The sequence below is a fragment of the Narcine bancroftii genome, chromosome 4 (genome assembly GCF_036971445.1).
Source record: "Narcine bancroftii isolate sNarBan1 chromosome 4, sNarBan1.hap1, whole genome shotgun sequence".
In the NCBI taxonomy this organism is placed as follows: Eukaryota; Metazoa; Chordata; class Chondrichthyes; order Torpediniformes; family Narcinidae; genus Narcine; species Narcine bancroftii.
Genome location: NC_091472.1, coordinates 118697745 through 118715832, shown reverse-complemented (window position 1 = coordinate 118715832; position 18088 = coordinate 118697745). Strand labels below are relative to the sequence as shown.

General features: G+C 39.0%; 1 protein-coding gene across 2 annotated transcripts in view; it reads left to right on the top strand.

Annotated features, from left to right (window-relative positions):
* The window catches only part of dgcr8 (DGCR8 microprocessor complex subunit), a 62314-nt gene that overhangs the window by 14870 nt on the left and 29356 nt on the right, over positions 1-18088 (top strand). For both annotated transcript variants that reach the window (XM_069932572.1, XM_069932573.1), the window contains 3 exons: positions 11165-11266; positions 12824-12922; positions 13186-13268. In XM_069932572.1, coding sequence (XP_069788673.1) covers positions 11165-11266; positions 12824-12922; positions 13186-13268 — 284 coding nt within the window. The remainder of the gene's footprint in view (positions 1-11164; positions 11267-12823; positions 12923-13185; positions 13269-18088) is intronic.

The following is an 18088-nucleotide window of genomic DNA, read 5'->3' as shown; positions in this document are numbered from 1 at the left end:
TGATCTCGGGATTGCTACCTGTGCTAGTAAGTTTAGAAATAGTGTTATGATGGGTTCACTAAATTAATTAATGCAAGATATAGTATGGTTAATTATTTTTTGCATCAGTTATATTTAACCCCTTAAAAATGGAAAAAATATGGATTTAGTCATTCAGATTTGTGTTTCAGGTGTGGATTATGTGTTGGAACATTTATACATTCTGTTTGGTTTTGTGATAAAGTTCATCCTTTCTGGTTTAAAATTCAATAACCTTTCGATTCAAAAATGTTTTAGTTAGGTTATTTTACTCCGTTGGTGGACTTAGGGTTGGATAAGTTTCAGACAGCGTTTATTCGTCTAGCATTGACAGTTGCTCGTAAAGGTATTGCTATGTCTTGGAAAGATGAAGCGGAGTTAAATGTAGTTTGATGGTATAATGAGTTGAAGTTGTGTATCTATATGGAGAAAATAACATAATTTACATAATAATTATGATTTTTTTTGTTAAGATGTGGAAATCATATATGAAGAATATGAATTTAGTAATATTGTAAATTACCAAATGTTTTTGTTTATTTTTAATGCTTCCCTTTAGGGATCTGTTGTGGGAGAGAGGAGGGGATGGGTTTGTTTTACTGTTTTATTATTAGACTACTTATTCTGTAAAAGTCTGTTTATTTTTATTGAAAAAATACTAAATAAAGTTTTTTTTAAAAAAGTTAGAAATAGGAGGATAATGCAGCTTAACATGTGGCTAAAGAGTGGTGTAGGTGGGAGGGCTTCAGGTTTCTGGATCATTGGGCTCTCTTCCAGGGAAGGTAGGACGTATTTCCAAATGGACGGTTTGCATCTGAACTGGAAGGGGACTACTATCCTTGCAAGAAGGTTTGCTGTTGCTGCTCTGGTGAGTTTAAACTGGATTTGCATGGAGAGGGGAACCAGAGTGCCAGAGCAGATAGAGGAGTGGAGGAGGGAAAAGGTTATGTTAAAAATTGCGTGCACTGTTAGAAGTCAACAGGCTGAATGTGGTGGAAATGTTCTCAGGTGCATCTATTTCAATGCAAGGAGTATTGTAGGAAAGGCAGACAAGCTTAGTGTGGATTGGCACGTGGAATGATCACATTTTAGCCATTAGTGAATATTGCGACTATCTTCCTTTATAATTGCCCAAACAGCATGGAATTACTTGTTTTGACTTGTTAAATGAAAAGTCTGTTCTAAAGTCGTGTAGAGTTTTTCACTGTTTCTTAAAACTTTATATAAGAACTATATTAAAACAATTAAAACTATATCTAATACAGTTAATAAAACAGACAATAAAATATTAATACATATAAAAGAATTATCTGGACAGTTTCTATGCTCCTCTGGTTCTGCAATAAAAAGGCAAACTCAAAACTGAATGCTTATTTTAAACATGCTAAAGTTAGCTAACCTTGGAATTAGCTTTCACTAGGAGACACTCATGGAATTCGTAAACAAGATTTGCTGGCTTCTTGAAAAATATGCTCACAAGTCATTTTAAAGCATACAATATTGGCCCTAATTATTATTTCTTAAAATTATTATTTCTTAAAATAATAATTATCATTACAAAGAAAAAAATCAAGCATACATTGGGTAAATATTCAAAAGAAAGTGAAAGTCTATACAAATGGAGGCCAAATTAATAGCCAAAAAAGATAACTCTAACTGAATCATCTGATTGAAATCTGGCACGTGGAAATATCACCTAAGGCATCACTGACGCCCATAAACCAGGGCAATAAAATCTTGGAGATTTGGCGTCGGCATGGGATCCATCATATTGAGGACTGCTGCGAGTGGAGACAGCTTACCATAAATATTCATGTATAATGCAAAAACATTTGCCCCCCTTTTCCCCTCAAAAAAGGTGGGGGCGAGCGGAGAGATGCCAGCGCGACTCGGGAGGTTGGGGCAAGCGGAGAGACGCCAGCGCGACTCGGGAGGTGGGGGCGATCGGAGAGACGCCAGCGCGACTCGGGAGGTGGGGGCGAGCAGAGAGACGCCAGCGCGACTCGGGAGGTGGGGGCGAGCGGAGAGACGCCAGCGTGACTCGGGAGGTGGGGGCGAGCGGAGAGACGCCAGCGCGACTCGGAGGTGGGGGCGAGCGGAGAGACGCCAGCGCGACTCGGAGGTGGGGGCGAGCGGAGAGACGCCAGCGCGACTCGGGAGGTGGGGGCGAGCAGAGAGAAGCCAGCGCGACTCAGGCAGATGAGGGTGGGTCGTATTATACACAGGGGTAAAAAATTTTCCCCTCAAAAATGGAGAGTCGCATTATACACGGAACGGATTATACACAAATATTTACGGTATGTCCTTCGAGCAGCTATAGGGCAGATATGATTTGTCTTATGGGACCTTTCACTGTTTCCTTCAATTATGATCATTCCTAAGGGACAGGTAGGACCAATGGCCCCACCTACACCTTGTGAGGTTGAGTGGTTACTTCGACTGGGAAATGTACCCAAATTTGTTTCAAGAATATACTCAGTACTTTAAGGTGAATGCCCCAAACTGGGCTACATGGGTCAAGAGAGAGATGAGAGTCAAACCTGGGATCATAATTGACGAAAGATGTTGGTTGGATTGGTGTAAAGACAGTGTGACAAGTTATCAACTCTAGACACAGACTGATCCAATACAACTTTCTGCACTAGCTCTATCTCACACCACAAAAATTCCACAAGGGAAAATCAGAAACGTGCTTCAGGTGTGGAGTGGAGCATGGAACATTCATGCAACCTGGTCCTGCGCAAAGGTAGCCCCATCTTGGCAGGATTTGGCCGACATATTAACTAGAATAATGAAGGTAATCTTCCTGCTGGACTCAACATTGTATCTACTAGGGAACCTTATGGACATAACCTACAATTAACCAATTCAATTTGTATTTGTCTCTTTGGCTATTGCAAAAAATGCATAGTGGTGACCTGGAAGTTTGACTTCCCTCTTCATAAAAGACTTGTAGAGATTCACCAACCGATGAATTAAGAAAATAGCTATCCAAGGGGTTGGCTCCACAGCTTCTATGGATAGGTACTGGAAGTGTCATGTCACACCCAGCCTCTCTTTCCTTTTTCTTTTTCATCGTCTTTCTTGTTACCGCTACTTTTCCTTTTCTCTTGGGGGTGGGAATGGGAGGGGGAGAAACGTATGCAGGTTGCTGGAAGATATTGATATACTCTGTATCAGTCAGTGATGTGTTGTTTAATGTTGGAAAATTTAAAATGACTTTCACTTTTTTGAATATTTTAATCATTAAAGCTCTCTGCTTCTTTTAAAAGACAAATTTTGGTAATTAGTCTGTTCATAGAGCCATTTTTAGTCTTAATCCGCTTGCAAGTTTGCCCAGCCCCATTCAGTGCTTGAACATGATTTTTAAGGAACTGTATACACTTTCTGGAGGGCATAAGATGGGCCTTTTTTTTTCCCTGAAGCTTTGGATACGATTTATTACCTCTTGCGCAGCTTCTTCATCCAACATTGATTGGTCAAGTGTGGCATCTGATACTCTTGATTCTTTAACTTTCACAGCAACAGAATTATTCATCTTTTTCTTTCTCTTCTGTGGTTGGTTATAAAAAAGAGAGGATTCAAATGGCATTGGTTTCTCAAGCTCATCAACAGCCTCTCTGGCTTCTATTGTCTTTTCCTGTAATTCCAGATCCAATTTTGTAGCTTCCAATTCAGTCTCATTTTCTCGCCATTTATCTTGGTCTTTTATTAAATTCTCTTTACATTTAATTCTTTCAATAGGAAAGTAATTTTCCCATTATCTTCTGAGAAATTAGTAACTTGGAGTAAAAAGCTTATTTGGTGCATTGTTACCTCTGTTTTCATCCCTTCTGTAGTATACTCGAGATGTTTGAATTTTTTTCACCTTTCTTTTTACATTGCTGAAATGTAATAATTCTTTCTGCATCATTATTAACTGGGCCATCAAGGTACATTCTTGATCATTTTCCATAGTCAGTTGCCTTGTGTCATTAAAACAATGACTTGTTCTCTTTTAAAAGGTGAATCTCCTCTTTCAACTGTATGCATCTTGACAAGGCTAAATCCCTTTCTTCAATAACTGCATTCATTTCTTTACCAGTTATTCTTCCAATTGGTTTTACGAATTTTATTTAAATTAATTCTCCAATCTTGTCAAATGTTCTCTGATCTTCTCTCTTGGTTACCTTCAAAACTGAAGAATCTTCCGATTCATTCCCATTTTTCTGAAAATCAGTTTTGATTCCATGTACAAAGTTAAAACCCTTTTGGTCACAGCTTTTTGGAACATCCAATATTTCTAAGTCCTTTTTCAACATTTCTGAAGGCAGTTGTAATATATTGTCAATGAAATGCTCCTTTATGCCATCAGCACAATTTTCTGTGTTTGCCCATTTTAAAAGGTGCTGCAAGATTTCTTCATTGATCTTGTTTGCTGATGGTTCTGGGCTACAGAGCTACTTTCAGATTTGTTCCCAGACATTTGTTTAATTCCTGCTTGGATTTAGCTTTGCAGCAATAATCACCAGCAGTATTTGCAGCATCTTCTAATACTTCATTTTCATCCATTTTGTTGAAAACAATTTCTTCTTTTCTGCTTTGGATGCTCTTGATTTATTTTCATCAGCAAGATTTTTAAAGAACTGTTTGTATTCTATTGAAGGTTTTTGGTTGTTATTGAGGCGTTCCACAAAGTCTGTCTTGAACGGTTGCTTCAGTGATTCATTGAGTTTTACAACATCATATGGCCACTTGTTAACTGCTTCTGAGCAGTATCATTCTTTCTTTCTAATAGTCCATTGATTGTCCATCTAAGCACAGTTGTGATAGCACAAGTTCCATCTCTTACATTCGGTATTGGTTCCAGAGCCTTTGGTACATCTAAACCAATTAGTACCTCTATCTCAGAGCTATCTTCTGCTATATAAACCTTCAGATATGACCGCTGATCCACATCATTTTGATGTGGGATGTTTTCTTTATGCAAAGCTCTAGTCTTCTGTGTGTATATGCCTGGGAGATTGCAAAAATCGTCACTGTATTCCAGCAACTGTTAACCCTGAAACCATGTTTGTTTCAACTTGTCCTGTGGTTTTCAGTGGAATCCTTGACTTTCTTCCTTCAAGATTAAGCTTTTTCATAAGTTTCACTGTGCAAATTGATGCATTGCTGCCTGGGTCAAGAAATGCATGTGTACACACTGTTGCATTCCTTTTCTTGGCCTTAACTTTGCTGATGTGTCCTTTACATAGCAAAAACATACTCCATTCTCCCTCAAAAATGCAAGAAGAGTCCATCTTCTTCCAGGTTGCCCCAACCCTTGGATCAATTCCCCACAAACCAACCTCCCAATCTTCCATTTGATGTCCTTAACTTGCCCTTATCTCATTTTTTATTTCACCCCCACCTCCCAAACTCTTTTGAAGATCTACAATCTCTCTCCAACTCTGCTTCTTCTGGAATTTTCCCCTCTTTTCAACTGCTCTCCTGTAAAATACAATTTCTGTTCTGTTTGTTAATCATACAGATTTTAAATGGCTGAAGGCCAAACATTGAACCTTGCAGAACTCTTTTCATCTTTCCTTCCTCAAAGACTATTTTATTCAACCTTTGTTTAATGTTCACCAATTCTAAACATAAGCTCGTATTTTGTCTTAATTCCACCAAACATTACACGAAATATTGTGTATCAACCAAAGTGGCATTTTATCAAGTGACAACCCAAAAGCCAAATCTAATATGTATGTGTTTGTATGTATGTTTGTATGTATGTGTGTATGTATGTGTGTGTGTGTGTGTGTGTGTATGTGTGTGTGTGTGTGTGTGTGTATGTGTGTGTGTATGTGTGTGTGTATGTGTGTGTGTATGTGTGTGTGTATGTGTGTGTGTATGTGTGTGTGTATGTGTGTGTGTATGTGTGTGTGTATGTGTGTGTGTATGTGTGTGTGTATGTGTGTGTGTATGTGTGTGTGTATGTGTGTGTGTATGTGTGTGTGTATGTGTGTGTGTATGTGTGTGTGTATGTGTGTGTGTATGTGTGTGTGTATGTGTGTGTGTATGTGTGTGTGTATGTGTGTGTGTATGTGTGTGTGTATGTGTGTGTGTATGTGTGTGTGTATGTGTGTGTGTATGTGTGTGTGTATGTGTATGTGTGTGTGTGTGCTTGTTTGTCTAGTTCTCCATGCAAATCAATAATGAGCACTCTGGAAATGACCAAGAAGATTTAATAGGGGTAACATTTGATGCTTAATGTCATGACCACACTGAATTTAACCTTTAAGGTCATATGAAGTTCAAAAAGAAATTGAACTTGCACCAGGGACACCTCAGTTAGTTTCAGTGCTGTGCATCAATGTACATTCAGAATCCAAACCCAGTTCAATATGGCCCCAAAAAGTGAAGCAACATTGGCAGAAGCTCTTCACAAGCCTGTAGAGTTAGACAAAGGAGAAAACAAGAGACAGCAGAGGAACAGCAGTCTCGCCTCACTGTTGATGCTTCCAAACATGCAAGGGGTAGGCAGCAGGAAACCGAACAGCAGCGATACACCCATCTCAGTGCTCAGGTCTCCAAAGAGGCAAGGGGGAGGCAGTGGGAAACAGAACAGCAACACCAGGCCTGCCTCAGTGCTCAGGCCTCCAGACAAACAAGGAGCAGGAAACAGAAAAATTTATCTATACAAAATTACCATGAGGTTTTTGGGTATTTTGCTTCAACAACTGGGCAACTATATTAATAAACCCATTGGTTCCTTCTTGTTTATCAGCAAGCCATGTTCTCAGAATTTTGCAATAGATTTATGAATAATCAATTCGCTTCAAAACCTTGCAGTCTGCTTGAAGACGTACTGATTTTTTTCAAATGCCCTGCAGTTCTATCCTTCATATTCTTGTATTTTCTCCTGTTTTGCTGTCAAGCTAATGAGCCTATAGTTCTTGTTTTCTCAGTTGCTCATTCTTTTTAAAATCTTTTATTTAATACTCCATGCATGCAGTAAATACAATTGTAATATACAAATATCAAAAAAAAACAAATTGATTACATACATGATGGTTTTCAACCCATCCCAAAACTCCCTCCCACCCCAAAACAAAACAAATTGAGATTGGAATGAGGGGTCATGAGTTAAGGTTAGGGGGCAAAAGTTTAGAAGTAACACGAGAGGGAGCTTCTTCACTCAGAGTGGTGGCTGAGTGGAATGACCTTCTGGAAGAGGTGATTGTGGCAAGGTCAATTTTGTCAGTTAAGAAAAAGTTGGCTAGGTGCATGGATGTGAGGGGATTGGAGGGTTATGGGCAGAGAGCAGGCAAGTGGGACTAGAGGAGATCACTTATATCAGTATGGACTAGAGAGGCCGAGATGGTCTGCTTCCGTACTGTAATTGTTATATGGTTATAAAAATATTTATAAAAAGATAGAAAAAGTATCAAAGAATTTTGGATTGGAGAGAGAGATGTGTAGTGCAACTCATCAGTTCTAATGTAAACTTATAGAAGAGGATTCTGCAGGATCAGAGGGGTAAAAAGGATATCACTATAATTTTAATCCCATTACCTGGGAATATGGGCGCATTGTCAGAATTTTTTTTCAAAGGGATACAACTTCCATTTTCAGCATGCCACTGTGGCAATGTTAAAGATGTATCTGATTTCCAAGGAATTGCAATACATTTTCTCGCAACTGTTGATGTTAATTTTACAAATTTAAATTGATCCTTTCAATTTAGGCATTGTACCTTCAATATTTCCTAATAAAAATAGATCAGGATTTAATGGGAAAACAGCTCCTGTAACTTGTAGAAAATTACTTATAGATGTCCAAAAGGGTCTCACATTTGGACAAGACCACATCTTAAAACATTGATCTGATAAATCTGATTTGAATCTATTCAACTTCAGTGGTGCAAGGTATAATTGATATGAAAATTATATTGAACTAATCTGTACCTTAAATTAATAGTATTCATTATTGAATCTCTACATAAATTTTCCCAAATGTGTTGATCTATCGTAATATTCAAATCTGTTTCCCATCTCTGCCTGGTATACCATCCTAATTTAGGAGTTGCTTTTTGCAATAATGAATATATCAGGGAAATAAATTCTTTGACATTCCCACTCCTAATGAGAAAGTTGCTAATTTCTTGAACAATGAATTGTATTTTGTAATTCCCAGAATTTATGGACATTCTAGAATGCAGGGAATTTGGAATGATCAATATTAGTAGATTTGGACAGGAGTGGCCAACTTTTTACTTTAGACCTACAGCACTGTAACAGACCACTAGTCCATGCCACTCAATTAACCTACACCATACTTGTGGGCCAAAATGGCCTGTTACAGTTTATGTCTAAATTAAAAGGTTGGCCATCCCTGGGATAGAACATGAACTGTATCTATAATTGTGCATTGGGGGCAGGAATTATTCTTTTGTTTCACTGCAGTAAATTGGGAAAATCATGAATTAGTGTCCATACTCTGACTTACCGCCTCTCCCATTCAGTTTCTTTTTGAGGCCTTTAGTTAATTCTACATCTTGTGAACACAAAATAAAGAATTCATTTTTTTTGTTTCACCCCTCTTCCCTTCCTAGTCACTCTCCCCCACCAAAAATATACTCTCACTCAACTTCTAACTGGCATCCCAACTTATCTCTGTCCCTTTTAAATCGAGTAGAAATGAAAAATGGAAAATTTATTCCTTTGACTTTGAATTTAAAAGCACAGAAGTTTCTGCTGCAACTGTACAGTGAGGTTGCAGCTGAAGTGCTTTGTGCAGTTCTGGTCTGCTTACGTGAGAAAGAATATATAGTACAACTCTGATTATCCGAAATCAGATTCTCCAAAATCCTCAGTTATAAATGAGGACACCTGAAATCCTCACTTATCTGAATTTTTTTCGGAGTCAAACTGACTGGGGACAGCAGGCTCCTGGTGCCGGATCTCAGGCTCTCTGTGCCAGTAGCAGCGCAGCGCGGCCTTCAGGGCCCTCGGTACCGGCAGCAGCGGGATCCTCGGCCCTGGCACGAGCAGGGCCTCAGTGGGGAAGTGTCGGTGATCAGAGGTGGCCGTCATTATTTTTGGTGAGAATTGAACTTTAATGCTTAAAAAGCCTTGCCTTGTTGTATAAACACTGTTACAAGTGATTTGCTGTTGCTACTGGGATGTTTTTAAAGAATGAGTGGTTCTCCGAAAAAAATGGGCCTGGTGCCAACCATTTCGGATAATTGGAGTTATACTGTATTCGCTCGCCTTGGAGGTGATACAGAGGAGGTACACAGTTTAAATTCTGAAGATGAAGGAGTTAGCCTGCAAGTCGCCTGGGGCTAAACTTGCTGAAGTTTAGAAAAATATGAGAGCATCTTAAAGAGACATACAAAATTATAAAAGGAATAGAAGCAGGAAAGTTTTGTCTCCACTGGTAAGTGAGACTGGAATGTGGGGACATCGTCTCAAGATTCAGAGCAGATTGAAGGAGAAACTGCTTCTCCCAGCGAATAGTGAATCTGCAATTTTCTGCTCAAGGCTGGAGAGACGACCTCAATAAAAATATTTGTGTATTAGGGGAATTAAGAGTTTATGGAGAAAAGGCTGATCTCATTGAATGGCAGAACTGGCCTACTTCTGTTCCTCTTTCTTGTGTTCTTGACATATTTGCTTGAAAGCAGATGATGAGGGCAATGTTAATAATTTCATTGAGAGGGCTGATGTTAATAATCATTTAAACCTGTCCTTTTACCTGGAAGCTGTTGTGTTAAATTCCACTAAGGAATCTTAATTGAAAATTCAGTCTCCTGCATTAACCAGGGATTAATACTTCAATCATACTTTTGTAATCATAATGACCTCCACTTTCCATTTGATTCATATTTGTTTTGCAGATTTTCTGTAAGCATGATTTATGAGTTTTTGAAATTGTATACCAAATGAGAACTTGAATGTATATGAAGCAATAAGCAAGGAGAGGCCTGTTGTCCCACCAAGCTCACTCTTTCAATTGTGCACCTCTTCAAATATCAGACCTGAATCCCTTATTGTGTTTCCAGTTCTCCACAGTGCTGATACCATCCAGCTCATAAATATTCCTTGGATCTTTGATTTCCTTTCTGGAATTGATGTGATTTGTTTTGAGAGATGAGTCTGTAAATTTTAAAGAATTATCATACAGAGTGCCTTTTTAACACTTGATTATTTGAACGATGAGGATGTCATTCACTCAACTGACTTTCACCTTCCAACTTTTGCAGTCATCTGGTCAGTAGAATTCTTGTTTTTAGAAAAAGAAAATCTAAAAAGGTCTCTGAATTAAGAATTTAATATTTATTTACGGATATCCACAACTCTTGTATTAAAGAAAACTTCAACCTTGAAGCTGGTGAGATCTGATCACTAATCATCCATCTGGTCATTTTCCCATTGTACTCAGCTTGAATTCACACCACTGCCCTCATCCCCATTTCTAAACGTTAGCATCCTGTAACCTACCCAGAGGCAGTGCGGCATGTTCAAAAACTCATTTTCACTCTGCTATTTTTGTGTCTGCCTCCACTTGGTTTCCCAGAGATTGCTTAAAGTGTTCCAGGCCTTTATATCCTCTTATATAGTTTGACTTCTCACCTAAAACTGCATAGTGTACATCTAGGAAACTCTTGATTGTTGTGGTGTCATGGACAAAATTGCACATTGTAATATTAAGATGGCATCGCCATTGACCTATACTGGTTAATAACTCATTAAGTTGATTATCCTCCAGCTGCGCTACACTGTTGTTTTATTGACTGTTACTTAAATTTAATTACATTGCAAGAAAAGATATTATTTAGAATACAAAAGATGATTAGAATGACCTTGAGTGATGTAGGAAATTTGGGTAATTAGACATTGTTTCATGGCTAATGAATCATTAAAAAATTTTAAATCTGTATTCATATTTTGCATGAATTATCATGACTGGGTTGACTATTTAATGAAAATACGAGGTACTTATCAAGAGTATGATTTATTTCAGAAGGGATGAATGATTAATTTAGTGGTAGTACTTAATCTAGATATTGCATTGCGTTTAATGAAATTTTATTATTTAGTATTCTGAAAGCAATTCACAAGGGTTTGAAACTGCTGGTGACGAGAGTTTTTGATTGACTATCTTATAATTTCTTTGTCAGAGTTCGTCATTAATCCAAATGGGAAATCAGAAGTTTGTATACTGCACGAATATATGCAAAGAGTCCTAAAGGTTCGCCCTGTTTACAATTTTTTTGAATGTGGTAAGTTTCTCTTCATGTGGGAAGTATTAGGTTTCTGTTCTATTTCTCTCTGGCTCCTTTCCTCCAGCTCTGTATTCACAGAGCCACCCCCTCCCCCAATCAATTCTCACCTGTCCTCCTGTCCATATCCAATTATTGCTTTTTGTCCGTTGGCTTCTGCGTCCCTTCCCTTTCTTTCCTTCTCCCCCACCCTTTTTTATTCAGGCACCTGCCTGCTTTCTGCTCATAACTTGCAGAAGGGCTCAGGCCCAAGTCAGTTATATATCTTTACTTACTATGAGCATTGCCAGACTTGCTGAGTTTCTCCAGCATTTATGTTTTTATTACCAAAGTGTCTTGGCTCTGATATTAGAGGTTGAATAATCAAGATCAAGTTGAATTCCTTAAATTTGATAATTAAGGATTGATGCCACAAAGCTGATGTAGACTGAAAAATTCATGCTATTTGAAAATATCCAGAGGGTGGCACATGCTCATCTTCTGGGTGGCTTCCTGTTGATCATTGTCTGAACTGAATCTCCTGACCTCTGGCCCTTGCATAGACAGGTGACCAAGCAGTGATAACGCGAGCCAAGGCACTGATAGAATTCTCTGCGTCACTGACGACATTGGGGTGCCAGGCATAGTGGAACCAAGAAACAGGAGGAAGGTTAGCTCGGTCGGTTCCTGGGAATAACGGATGGCATTTATGTCAGTGAGACCACAGGAACAGGGTGAATGACTAGAAGCATGAAATTGTGACATTTCAGTGTAATCAGTAAAAGATTTTTTCTTCAATTAAAAGTAGTTATGAAGAACAATAACTTTATAATAAAAAGTACATTTTTATTTTCTCTGTAGAATGCCTGTTGAAAACTGCATTTTGATTCACTTTGAAAACGATGAGTGTAGAAAATATCCAATTAGATTGATATGGGGATGTACCGCAGTAGCTACAGCCCAAGACATTTTTTAAATTACTTTGTCTGTGAATTAAATCCAATTTCAATGGATTTTACTTTTATTTATTATTGACCTTAAAAGTGCTTGCATCAGTCTGTAATTCAGACTGGAATTTGTGTTCGGAGAATGTTATAACATGCAGTGTGGTCTCACCTTCACTGGGAGTTCTTTGACTTCCCATTGGAAACTAGGCATGGACCACGATTGAATTGTGGGCATAATTGTTGTAAATACCTGCAATAAGTTCACAACTGATATTTTGGGAGATCCCCTATAAATTAGACAATTGTCAAGCCAACCCAAGAGAAGTGATAAATGTAACTTTGCCAATATGGCCTTTGTTCTGAGTACATTTTCTGAAAGAACGTTAAAATATCTGTCTATCTGACCTCAGCTGTGTTTAAAGTATGTTGGCATTACTGATTGTACCACTGGTTGCAGTTGGTTGAACCTTAAAAGGTGCTCTCGTTCCCCAGACTGATTATTTCCAAGTAGAGTTAGCAATACTGTTGCAATCATTAAACTAAAGAAGAGTAATTTAAAGTTGTAATATTAAACTAGTACATGAAGTCTTTTGTTTACCTTTATTAACTCTTAAATCTTGTTTTATTTCAGAAAATCCAAGTGACCCTTTTGGAGCCTCTGTCGTTATTGATGGAGTCACATATGGTACAGGAACTGCTAGTAGCAAGAAACTTGCAAAGAATAAAGCTGGTAATTACTGTTGATAATTTAAATGCCAATAGCAATGGTGGAGGCAGATTATAATTTCATCCTTGGATTATCCCATCTTTTTCCAGAGGAGTATTTTGTAAATTGTGCTGCAATTTTAAAATTTATTTCTGTATTCACCTTTTTCTTGGTGATTCACACCCTCAGCTGTGGTGTAATTGTATTATTTTAAGAGCAGTGTGGTTTTAAGTATATTAGCTATAGTGTGTAATTTCCTCAATTAATAACTCTTCTAACTTTGCCAGCCCGTGCAACACTGGAAATACTTATTCCCGATTTTATCAAACAAACTTCTGATGAGAAGCCCAAAGATAGTGATGAACTTGAGGTAAATACAATGTAGTTTAATTCTTGTTTGTCTTCTCTCTGTGTTTCCATTTGTAATCTTTGTTATTCAATCAAGTCATAAAAGATGTTTTAGGATGAAATCCTGGCAAACAGGAAAAAGATTAAAGATTATGCTCAAATCTTCCCTGATACCGTACCCATGATTACTTCAATTGGCAAAGGGTTGTTCACAATAGTATTGAAAATCTCGAGTTCATGCTAAGAGGGTACACAAAACCTGTTACTGTGCCCACTCATCTTACAAACTGACACCCGTCTCATTAGGCTCTATTTGTGCAAGAATCTGAGATTTCTATGTTGGCCTCCTTCGTCACCTCAGAACCCAGACAGCCAGCATGGAAGCAAGTTACCCTTGATCATAAGGAAAAGTACCAGGAGTCGGTCATCTGGCCTGTCAAGCCTGCTCTTCCATTCTATAAAATCACGGCTGATCTGGTTGTGGACTCTGCTTCACCCAATTGCCTTTTTTTTTGCTGTAACCCTTAATTCAGTTGGTTGTTTTTCCAGACTCTTTTGTGTAGTCTTCCAAAGGCGCTATTTGCCTTGGCGAGTCTGTTGTCTATCTCATTGTCGATCCTTGCATCTGATGAAATGGTGCAGCCGAGATAGGTAAACTGGTTGACCGTTTTGAGTTTTGTGTGCCCGATGGAGATGTGGGGGGGCTGGAAGTCATGGTGGGGAGCTGGCTGATGGAGGACCTCAGTTTTCTTCAGGCTGACTTCCAGGCCAAACATTTTGGCAGTTTCCGCAAAGCAGGACGTCAAGCGCTGAAGAGCTGGCTCTGAATGGGCAACTAAAGCGGCATCGTCTGCAAAGAGTAGTTCACGGACAAGTTTCTCTTGTGTCTTGGTGTGAGCTTGCAGGCGCCTCAGATTGAAGAGACTGCCATCCGTGCGGTACCGGATGTAAACAGCGTCTTCATTGTTGGGGTCTTTCATGGCTTGGTTCAGCATCATGCTGAAGAAGATTGAGAAGAGGGTTGGTGCGAGAACACAGCCTTGCTTCACGCCATTGTTAATGGAGAAGGGTTCAAAGAGCTCATTGCTGTATCTGACCCAACCTTGTTGGTTTTCGTGCAGTTGGATAATCATGTTGAGGAACTTTGGGGGACATCCGATGTGCTCTAGTATTTGCCAAAGCCCTTTCCTGCTCACGGTGTCGAAGGCTTTGGTGAGGTCAACAAAGGTGATCTAGAGTCCTTTGTTGGGTCCTCTACCGGCATCACCTACGGCTCCTAGAATGCTTCCACCAGTGTTGTCTCCGCTTCATCCTCAACATCCATTGGAGCGCTTTCATCCCTAACGTCGAAGTACTCAAGATGGCAGAGGTCGACAGCATCGAGTCCACGCTGCTGAAGATACAGCTGCGCTGGTTGGGTCACGTCTCCAGAATGGAGGACCATCGCCTTCCCAAGATCGTGTTATATGGCGAGCTCTCCACTGGCCACCGTGACAGAGGTGCACCAAAGAAAAGGTACAAGGACTGCCTAAAGAAATCTCTTGGTGCCTGCCACATTGACCACCACCAGTGGGCTGATAACGCCTCAAACCGTGCATCTTGGCGCCTCACAGTTTGGCGGGCAGCAACCTCCTTTGAAGAAGACCGCAGAGCCCACCTCACTGACAAAAGGCAAAGGAGGAAAAACCCAACACCCAACCCCAACCAACCAATTTTCCCCTGCAGCCGCTGCAACCGTGTCTGCCTGTCCTGCATCGGACTTGTCAGCCACAAACGAGCCTGCAGCTGACGTGGACTTTTACCCCCTCCATAAATCTTCATCCGCGAAGCCAAGCCAAAGAACCCTTAATTCCCAATCTAATTGAAAAATCTGTCTGAACTACATTTTGAGGCAGCCGCAGCTGCTACCTTGGGCAGAGAATTCACTTATTCACGACCCTCTGGAAGAAGGTATTCCCTGTCACTTCAGTCCTTAACATAATTTTTTGGCATGTTAGAGGTGTTTTCCACTGCAAAGACCAACACAAAATAATCATTCAGGGCCTCAGCCATTTCTGCATCACCCAATATTAATCTACCCCATTTCATCTTCTAGGGAATCCATGTTCATTTCAACCATCCCTTTTCTGCATTATATAATTAAAAACTTTTTCTGTCTTTTTATATTTTGTGCAAGCTTACTTTCATAATTATCTTTTCTTTCTTTACTACTTGCTTGATTGTTCTATGTTGCTTTTTAAAGTGTTCTCCTTATCCTTACTGTTTTTGTTTTTAACTAGAATATACTTTTGTTGAACAGTTTGAAAAATCTCTTTGAATATCTTCCACTGATCCTCAATTGTCCCACCGTAGGGAATGCGTTCCCAGTCTGTGAGAGGGAACTCCTCCCACATCTGATGGTAGTCTCCCTTGTTTCTGTGTAATGTGCTCATTTTTGATCAAGCTATTGCACCTTCCATTTGTATGAGAAATTCAACCATAATGTGCTCACTCTTTCAGACAGTGTATCTAACTGCAAGATCAATAATTTTACCTGTCTCTCAGTGCACAGGACCAGATATAAGATAGCATGTTTCCTTGTTCTTCAAGAAAGCTATCATGATTGTATTCTATTAAATCCTCCACATAATTTCTCCAACTGATATTCTGATAAAGTGTATTTATACTCATTGTCCTTTAAAAATCTAATAATCTGTGTCTTGCCTTAGAACTTAAAATTTCAAGGAACTAAAATAAGAAGTATAGAATTATCAAAACACTTAGTTTTAAACCACATCTTTTGTTTGTACGACCTCCCCGTGTCTATGTGGGTTTTCCCTGAGGGCTCCAGTTTCCTTTCACTGTTTGAAAATGTTATGAGCCCAGAGGACCCCAAAACCCAGCAACAATAGAAATTCACCAAGACAAATAGTTACTTAAAAGTTATTTTTATTACTTTTAAACACGAAAATGGGATTAATTTTAACATATTACTATTAACTTAACCCCCACCCCCCTCTAATTCGAAGCACATGCGTATGTAAGTACAAAAAAAGTTCTTTGATTCATAGTCCAATCTCACTCCTCCAAGTTCACCAGTATCAGGCAATTCTTAAAATGTGCACAAAATTTAACATTTATGAATTTCACCAGGCTTTGGTGCTTGAAAGGTAAATGGCTACTGCTCAGAAAGGTTCTTAACAGTTTTCAGAGAGAGATTTATTGCTCATTGGACATCCACAACTAATTTCTTCTGATCAGCCACTTCAGTGTCTTGCAAAGAAACTTACCCCATCAGGGTTTTCCAGATGATCACTTCTTTCTTTCAGGTCACCCCAGAGTTCCTTTTTGTTTCCCTTATTTGAAGTGAAACATTATACAGAGCCAATCATCTCCTCTTGTGTAGACCACAAGGGCTTTGACCAGGCTAAACTAAGAACTCATAACCCATCTTCAAAATGGGGTTTTCCACAAGCTTTCCAGCTTGTCCTGTTCCAGTCCCAGCTGCTGCTGCTGCTGAACTGTAGAACTGAATTCTCTCTGTGTGTGTCTCTCTCACTCAGAGAAAACCACATGACCCTCTTAGAACACCCAACTGCACAGATAGACTGCGGCTCCGGACCTAATCTTCTGAGTTTGTTCATCAGTTGCTTTCCAAAACAATAATCCATTACTCCACAGCATGTCCAACTAGCACCTATTATGGAACAGAATGAAAGTCTTTATTCGAGAGCAAATAATTAGTTATATGACCAAAATTAAAAAAGAATACTGCCGGGACATAGAACAGTTGGAAAAAGAGAGTAGCTATAAAGAAAGATTTAATGCTGTAAGTGGTTATATGGTTATATGGAAAAGGGAGGATATGGAGAAAAAGAGAGAATTGAGAGAGAAAAAACTAAAATATGAAAAAAATATTAAAATAAAACAAAGATATTATGAATTAGGAGGAAAAAAAACCCACAAAATATTGGCTTGGCAATTTGAAGCAGAGCAAGCAACCAGGATTATTGTAGCAACAATGAAGGGGGATGACCGATTTCCTATAATCCACAGGAGATCAATGATAATTTTTTTTTAATTTTTTAATTTTTTATTTTTCACACCATAAATCACATTAGCCATGATATACACTATTTCTTTTTCACACATATACAGTGACTTTTTCTCCCCCCCCCCTCCCTCCTCCCAAGCCACCACCCCACCCCCCCCCCCCCCCCTCATCCATTTTAGGTATACAATCTAGGTTGCATTAAGCCAGTCAGACAATGTGGTCATTCAACAAAAATACACCAGAAATTCTACTGAGTCCATTCTTTTCTTTCCTTCTCCTTCCATCAACTTAGGTAATGTTTGTCCCCGGTAGGTTTTCGCTATTGTATTTAATGTAAGGCTCCCATACTTGTTCAAATATTTCAATATTATTTCTTAACCTATATGTTATTTTTTCTAATGGAATACATTTATTCATTTAAATTTAGTAGTTTCTTCCTTTTAATTTGGTTATGTATTCCATTAATATTTAAAGACATATAGTTCAGCGTAGCCCTTTTATATTTTGTTTATCTTCTCTTTCCGTTTTTCCATCATTACCTTTCCTCCTTTTCCATTTCTGTTTTCTTATTTTCAACTCTTTATAAGACAACATTCCTACAACATCCAACATTTTCCTTATTCTCCTATTTCTATCTTATTTATCCCCAATCTCCCCTTCCCCTCCTGAGTTGTCCTTTATCCTTTGTCGGACAACCACATCTCCCCTCTCCATTTGGATTTGCGAATCCACTCGCAAGCGTCAAATGATTTTGCAGTGACCGCTATTTCCCCCCCACCCCGCCCCCCCAGAAAAGATTTCACTTTTCA